Genomic DNA, 9134 nt, shown 5'->3' with positions numbered 1-9134 from the left:
TTCAGCAGGGAGGTTAGTAGAGTCTGGACAAGGACTCTTCCAGTTAGGGTTCGAACTCGTGTTCTCCCTAACAATTTGCCCTTCATTGGGTGATCAAGTTATATATGTAGACATATTCTTCAACTTGTGTTTATGACAAAGTTAACATGTATGGGCCAGCTACCACCAACACGTGCAAAATCTCCAAAGCTCGGCCGGCGAAAGAGCAACAGCGGTGCAATTAATTCATCTGAAAGGGTCAAGGAGAAAGGAGATGCTGCGCAGAGAAAGCATCCCACACCGAACACCAACAACTGTAACTTGAGTGATGTGAACAATGGCATGGGTGGCCTCGAAAATGAGACCGAGCATACTGAACTAATCGAAGAAATTAATATGATCAAAAAGACTGGACAAGCCGAAATGGAGATCAGCTGGCAGTCAAGCTTTCAATGAGTTTAGTTTTTTCAGTTCTAATTTATGAGAATCTGGGGAATGAAGTCTTGTTTCTTGTGACTTTGTGAAGCGTGTTCACTTGCTGGTGTGTGCAATGTTTCATATGTGAAAATGTTTATTTGTAATTTATGTTAAGTGTTAACTTATTTGTAAAAAAGGAAGTCTTATTGCTCATAAGAGTTATTTAAGCATTTGTCTCTCAGCTTGAACTTCAGGGTCAGAATGTTTTAAGTTATTGGAAAATAATGCTATTAAGTGAACAAAGTAAGTTATGTTTCATTCTTGCTATTTTTTTGTTATTAAGGGGAGGCCACTGAATCCCTTTAGGCCTCCACACAAATAACTTATAAAAGTGGCTTTCTGCACTCCCATTTTTCCATTCCACCCCTATTTAATTTTACTTTTTTCAGGTCGTTGCAATCTTTTTTATTTTGGGGTTTTTTCTTTGTCTGAAACTATACGTTTGGATAAGCAAGATTTTTCTGGAAATATACTTTTAGAGGATCATAAATTTTGATTTTAGAAAGTCTCAGCTAACTCTCTATTTCATCTCTCTCTTCTTAAAAATGTACAAACTCAACTATGTAAATTGCTATAATATAATTAAATTTATTACAAATTTTGTGGATTTCCCTAAACCCTAAACCAAATCTAACTACGTGATTGTGGCCCACTTGACTTAAGCAAGATTCAGCGATGCCATCATGGTTAGGGTGGAAATAGGGTTGATCAAACCAAAACTTTTAAAAAAACCTATTTAATTAAAAGAGTCGGCCTACATACCACTAAAAATACTTTTACTCAGTTGTGACCAAATGTCACACATATTTTGCACGTTAAACACGTCACACTTTTTACACATTAGACATATATGGTACCATACTTGACATTTCTTCAATTATTTCTCATCCATATTGTCATGGATCTAAATGATAGGAAATAAAAACATATGCATCTTCTCATTATCTTTTTTACTCATTTTTGTGCTAAACTGAGAGTCCGATAGAAGGAATTATGATGAGAGATAGAAGAAGTAGGGATATTGATTGGTGGCAAATAGTATTTCATTTGCAACCTACGCCAATTTTACAGCTGAAACTTTGCCAAACTGCTCTATCAAGGGAAGAACATGCTACCAAGTTTTAAACCTCCTCTCTACAACTTCAAGTTTGAGCTTGTATTCATTAAACCGAACGATTAATTTGTTTATATTATTTTATTCATATTCAGACATGCGTCTTCTCATTATTCCAATATTTTGTGAAGACCTATGTTATTCTTTCATTTAAGTTACTAGTTGAGTTAATACAAATTTAGTGAGTGCAGTTGAACCACATATGTATGGATCGGGAAAAGACTGGTTTCGCATTTCCATATTGCCATTGTCCATGTTCGTAAGAGATTGAATGAATGGATATTAGGTTGTTGTTCGTAAGAGACTTTTCTCTTAGAATTGCGTCTAGACTATGATGGGGAATGCCCCAATTCAAATTGTATCAAATCATGTATAATGTTTGTTGCTTTTTCTATTAAATGAAGTTGTTTTCACCGTAAACAACATTATAGTTAGTTTATTGACATAAAATGTTGTTAATCTCATTCAAAAATTCACCTTGATGATCTAGATTATTTTTCATCTCATTTAATTGCATAAAAAATGGACATTTAATTTTTAAAAACAACCATTAAATGAAAGACAATTTTGATATAATTGTGCTAAACTTACATGTGTTAAATGAAAAATCTACTATCAATCCTTAACGTTTAGCTTCCACACCCCCAACTATTTCACCCTTTTTTACCTCCACTATTTTCTATTTGATAGTGAATTTTTTTGAAATTATATATTTTGACACATTTTTATTCACCAAAATTTTACTTATTGCATTTCAAAAGTTGTGTTTATCAAAATTTTCAAATTAATAAAAAATTGAATTTCGAAAGTTTCATTTTTTTTTTAATTTTTGAAAAAAATTGCATTTAGGAAATTTAACATTTATCCATATTTTTGAAATTTTTTTAAACATTAAAAACAACTGTATTTAATAAGTTTTCACATTCATTTAAAATTTCAAAAATATATTAAACTTTTAAAAAAGTTATATTTCAGAAGTTTCATATTAATCTAAAGTTTCGAAATTGCTTTAACCTTTTGAAAAGAGTTGCATTGTGGAAGTTGAATATTCATCCAAAGTTTCAAAAATTTTAAATTTTTGGAAAATTTGTATTTCGAAAATTTTACATTCATTTAAAGTTTCGAAATTTCTATAAACTTTTGAAAAAATTGCATTTATGAAGTTTCACATTCATCAGAGTTTTGAAGTTTTCAAACTTTTGGAAAAATTACATTTTAAAAGTTTCACATTCATCGAAAATTTCGATTTTTTTTTAAACTTTTGAAAAATTGCATTTTAGAAGCTTCACATTTACCCAAAATTTTGAATTATTTTTAAACTTTTGTAAAAATCACATTTTAAAAGTTTCACATTAATCTAAAGTTTCATTTGTTTTTTAACTTTTAAAAAAATTGAATGTCGAAAATTTCACATTCATCTAAAATTTTAAAATTCCTTTAAATTTTTTCAAAAATTTGCATTTTAAAAGTTTCATATTCATCCAAAGTTTAGATATTTTTTAAATTATTGAAAAAATTGCACTTCAAAAGTTTTATATTCATCCAAAATTTTAAATTATTTTTTAACTTTTGAAAAAATTACATTTAAAAAGTTTTACATTAAATTAATTTTTTTTGAAAAAAATATAAAAGTTTACATTTTGAATCTTTTAAATTTAATCAAAATTTTGAAGATAAAGATAAATAGTTTACTTGTATTTTGAAAAAAAGTCATATAATTAAACAGACAAAAATATATTTTTATATATTTTAGGGAATAAGAGATATAAATGAGGAGTGTAAGTTAAATTCCTCGTGCTAAATTTTGTAACGGAGGGAATATCAAGCACAAGCCAAATCCATCTCACTGAATGAAACGCATTAACCGTTTAAGCCCAATTTTTTTCCCTATCGGGTTTGAGTTTTTGATTTCCTAAAATTGGGCCTGGATTGGAACAATCATTACATATTTTGTTTGAAAATTTTACCCCATACCCCCCTAATTATACCTATACCCCCAAATCATGAATAAAATAACGATTTTGTCCTTGTTTAAATGATAAAACTTTAAAAAAATTACCATTTCAAGTTTTTCGGAAGAATTTTTTTTTAAAACTTCCTGAGAACTTTAATACAAGTTTTCCGGTACACAACATAAAAACTTATTTGAAGTTCTCCGGTAGAGAAGCATCTTCCGGAAAACATTTTTTTGAAGTTCTCCAGTACAGTACAGTTTTTCGGAAAACATTTTTTGAAGTTCTTCGGTACAGGACACTTTTTCGAAAAACTTTTTTGAACTTTTCCGGTACAAATGCGTGTTTCGAGAAACTTGAGACTTAACATTTTCGACAATTTATGATGTATTAATTATTAATTATGACATATTAATTATTACAATTATTAATTATTAATTATTTATCGTGTATTTATGATGTATTAATTATTTAATGGTGTATTTATAGTATATTAATTATTAATTATTTATGGTATATTATTATTTAAAAATTTTTATGATATCTTATTTATGGTATATTATTATTTTTAAAAATAGTGTGTACTGACAATTTTTCTTAGAAAGTTTTTCGGAAATAGCTTCTGTACCGGAAATCTTTTCAATGAAATTTTTCGATAGTACAATTTTATGTACTGGAAAACTTAAAAAAAAAATTTATGTAAGAACCTTCTATACCAGAAAACTTAAAAAGAAAATTTCAGAAATAAGGTGTGTACTGGAAATCTTTTTTCTGATTCTGAAAAAGATAAAATGAAAAAAAAAAAATTGAATTAGTAAAATAATAACTTAAGAGTATAATTGACATTTAAAAAAAATTATGAAGTATAAATATAAAAATGGAGGTACATGATAAATTTTTCATTTTGTTTTAGCTGTCAAACATATAAATCTTCTTGATAATTTACAAGGGAACATAGTATGAAATTGGATACATGTACAATACCATTCATTTGTTCATTAGTTTAAAGTGATTGAGGCTTCTTTTATATTCCCAAAGGAAAAAGGATTGTATTTATGGCCATGATAACAGTACTCCAAAAACATATGTTAAATACTCTATTACAGGATATTATGTTTTGAAAATACAAGTTAAATTGGTATAGTTGAGCTTGAACGAGGTAGAAAAATAATCTTATATTAATATTTAATGAGTTTTATATATTTTGTATTATTTAATATTAATAATTTATTTAAAGTTACATGGCAATATTTGATCAAACTTGTTTGTTATATCAGCTTAATTGAATCTATTATATAAATTATGCCTTTCTTTAAAAAAAATAAAATGAATCCAACAAAAAAAAAATAATAATGATTATGACAAACATTATACTATTTAATGATATAATTATTATATATCTTAAGAAAGAAAAAGTATATGTCTCATTATACAACCTTAACGACCGTGAAATCCACTTAAACTTTAATAGAAATCGCTGCATATTCTAATTAAAAGACATAAAAATATCTTTTATTGCTTCTCTCGTATATTATTCCACACGAATCAGACATATTTTATATAGCACTATAGTATGTAGACCTGTGTCAAACACAATTTTTTTATTCAAGTATATTTTCAAATAAATTGAATATTAGTTTGTGTTAAAGAAAATAGCAAAATAAATATTTTTTTAGTAAAGAAAAAATAAATTGAATCTATATTTATTAAAGTCGATGTAAATATAAAGTTTAAAAAAAATTAAAATTAATCAACTTTAAGAAAATGATTTATATATATTTATTTTTTTTAAAAAAATACTATTTTATATTATAGATATGTAACATTTAAAATATGTATCTTTGTACAAAAATTATAACATGTATGTACCTAATATTTTTAGGTTTCTGATGCAAGTAGTGTAATGTTCCCACGTTGCTGCCACCATTTAGTAATAATTTGGGTATATAATTGTTTATTTGAAAAGAAAAACAAATTGATTATGAGTTTGATCCAAACATGTGAGAATGCAAAGTTTCCAAAGTTGATATTTTATGTTTTAAAATTTCAACAATATTATCCTTTTTTATACAAAAATTCAAAAAAAAAAATTCAATCAAAGCTCATAAAATTAATTATATTTTTCAATATAATACAAATTTCATCAAATTCGTAACGCAAATCTTCAAATAAACTCATATTTTCATACTTTATTTGATATTGTTAGGAATAAAGGACTAAATCGGGGAAAAAAAAAAGATAAAGGACTAAAACGTTACCTGAAATTAAGTTAAGAGACACAGATGTAATTTAGCTTTTTTTTTTTAATAAGAGTACAATCAATTAAAAGCAAATAAAAAATAACGTTATTATTGATTATTATTAATAGCAAAGTTATCTATTTGAGGTTTGTGAATAATTTAATTAAATCAAAGAGACTTGTCGTAATGAAAACTAACTATATTAAATTCAAATCAAAGTATTTATAGTCAAATGAATGAGAGAAGATATATGTTAATAGATTGACACATAACAAATAAAATGCTTAAAATCGATCTCAAATAATCTTAATATAGATATATATATCCAAATATAAAAGAGGTTAAATAAATTTTTTGTCTTTATAAATATACCGTATTTTATTTTTAGTTTTTCAAAAAATTCTTCAAAAAATTGTTTTTCAAATATTTACCATCAACAAGTTTGATTTCTAATTTTGAATTCATATGTATTGTCTGAAATTTTTAAATAATTTTTTGTATATATGTTTATAATATTATAAAATATTTTTCACGTAAATTTAATTTTTTATAACAAAATATGAATTAAATATAATTTTTTAAACTTTTAGTATTTAAAAATTCATATTTAATATATTTTTTGTTAAAAATTATAAATCTTTGTTGAATTTTTTTTTATAATGTTCTAAACATCTTTATAAATAATTATTTAAAATTTTAAATAATACATAAATTAACTTAAAAACATAAACCAAAATTGTTAATATCCACTATTCATTTGCTCATTTTATTAATTTTTAGAGGATCAATTTTATTGTATACAGCTGTATATCAACTTTTAGGCAACATGTAACTCTTCTAAATAATAACCACTCACTGCATCATGTGTGGTCAAGCATTAATTAGTCAAAACTCTTATGGTAAACCATTAATTAATCAAAACTCCTATTTTTAAGTTTTTTATTTTATCCAATTAACACGCCTCTTGTATATATTGGGAAATGAACGCTAACTTGCAGAAAACACGAAGTAACCAATTTCGTCGTGTTGGGCCTTGATGAGGGCCCATCGTTTTTTCCTATTACATTCTTAATTTATCTTCGACCACACATAGTTTTTCAACTTGTTTTGTTGTGCCTGTATTTAACTATTTATCGTTTGTTATTCCTCATGTAACTGTTCTACTAGTAGTAGCTAGCTATTGACCAATATGATTATGAATGCACAACGTGCAAGCAAAGATTTTAGTGATTTTTATTTTCTTTTTGACTGCTAGTGATTGATTTATATATCATTACATTCCCTAAGTTTATAACTTTCGTCGCTTGTTGTTCTGTTCGGTTACTTTCATTCTTTCATTTCTTTTGGTGGTGCAAGTGTGACCAATGACCATGCTCTCCTGTGAACATTAGTAATTGTCAACTCACGTGTTGCCATTCAAACCAATTCTAAAAAAATTACAAATCAATTTACAAAATTAAATATTATTAAAGGTGATTAAATTTTTTTTTTTGAAATTGAATTGAATTTTAGATTCATTTTTATAAATCGAAGAAAACTGAATGAAATCGTATATATAATTTTATTTATATTTTTTCATTAGTATGAGATATTATATTAAATTATTATTTGTTAGTTTTAATTATTTTTTAATAATATTTATCTATTTAGTTTGATGTATTTCTATTATTGTTTTATATATTTTAAACATAATCCATCAATATTTTTCTGTCATGTTAATTTTTAATATATTATATGTAATATTTTAATGTAATTTTATAACATAACATTAAAAAAAAATTACAAATTGTAATTTGGATTTATCAAAACTAAATCGAACTATAAATATTTTAATTTTTGAATCAAATGTTATTTTTTTTGTAAAATTTATTCAAACTACACTACAAACACCCATAATTATAATTATCAAAGTAGGAACTCTACTCCTAATTTAGTGGGCTTATAAACTTTGGGTATTTTCATTTATTGTTTTTACTTTACATTACAATATTGTCACATTATTTTCAATTTGTTTCTTGTACAATATTTTGTTTTGGTAATCTTTGTACAAAACATTGATAATAAGAAATAGACGGACAACTTGAAAAAAAAAATAGAATGAAAAAAAGTAACAGTTCTTTAATTTTATACCTAAAAATAAAAAATGAAAAACATTTTCCCAAGAAAATAGGCCCTACGTTTTTTTCTTTATCTTTCATAAAAAAAAAAGCCCTACTTTACCTAGCTGCATTCCTTTCTTTTTTTCCCATCAGGACCAAGTCCTACAAATTACTTTTAATTTTAATTTTTCTGAATGTCCAACAAATTACTTTCTATAACTACCTTACGTTTTGATCACAAATAACAGCTATTTAAAAAATTCCAAAAAATATGAGTATAATTTGGTGTCCACTATCCACTTTCCAATACCCTTGCTTGTGCTAAAAATAGGACATGTTAAAAGCTTGAGTTGATGCCATTTGGGAGTATCATTCACCAACAAGAGTTTCTATTCATCTCTTCATTGGTTTGCCCCTTTTCCAAAGTGGAAAGCAAAAGAGTACTCCTTTAAACACTAACCTCAATATTATGAGATGCAATTCACCACTTTTACTCATCACTGCTTAAGTCACTTTGACATCATCTCTATAAGCAACAAACTCCATCTTATTTCTCAAGATACAAAATTATTGCATAAAAAAATTAATATAATGTGTAGAACCACTGTATCCACTAGATTTCATAAATTTGCAATAGTGTAGCATAAGTCCTGGTGTCACAAGTTTGCAATAGTGTACATGTAATGATCTAAGTTTGACACAGAAATTTTTAGGTAATTTGAATTTAGGAGGAATTAATTTAATTATGTCAAATACTCTCTAACATAAAATTTAAAAATAATATTATTAAAAAATTGTTATATCTATTTATATTTCATTCCAAAATAATATAAAAAAAATGAATATAAATAGGAACTATTCAATATTCCAACAAAAAGGAATAAGCAAGTAGCTTCTTTGATAGGTATTGTTTGGTAAGAGATTGGCAAGGTAGGTAGGACTTAAAGGAAACTTTGCCAGGCCTTTAAAGAGATGCTAAAAGAGCTCTTGTTTACTTTTTTGCATCCACCAATCTTTTTTATTGATTTGAAACCTTTACAATCAATAACAAAAATGGGAAAAATTAATTATTTCCTTTTCATTTTCTAAAACATAATTAGTATTTTTTTTAATATAGGAAACCATCTTAATTAGAGTATCTAATACCAAGTAGCTCTACAATATATCTTCACAAATTTTGATCCTTTTATATAGATTATGAGACTAATCTCCGCTCAAGTGTTTAAATCGCAATTTAAAACTTTATCCCCTTTTTCAAGAGTATGTGATGTAG

At 25.7% G+C, this 9134-nt stretch overlaps 1 protein-coding gene across 1 annotated transcript in view; it reads left to right on the top strand.

Moving 5' to 3' along the window:
* LOC101496849 (protein WVD2-like 3) overlaps positions 1-714 on the top strand; it is a 4422-nt gene extending 3708 nt beyond the window's left edge. The window contains exon 7 of the mRNA XM_004495287.4: positions 160-714. Within this exon, the coding sequence (XP_004495344.1) occupies positions 160-435 (276 nt within the window). The 3' untranslated portion in view covers positions 436-714. The remainder of the gene's footprint in view (positions 1-159) is intronic.
* Positions 715-9134: the final 8420 nt, after the last annotated feature.

Source organism: Cicer arietinum, chromosome 4 (genome assembly GCF_000331145.2).
Source record: "Cicer arietinum cultivar CDC Frontier isolate Library 1 chromosome 4, Cicar.CDCFrontier_v2.0, whole genome shotgun sequence".
Classification (NCBI taxonomy): domain Eukaryota; kingdom Viridiplantae; phylum Streptophyta; class Magnoliopsida; order Fabales; family Fabaceae; genus Cicer; species Cicer arietinum.
This window is presented reverse-complemented; position numbering and strand designations above follow the sequence as displayed.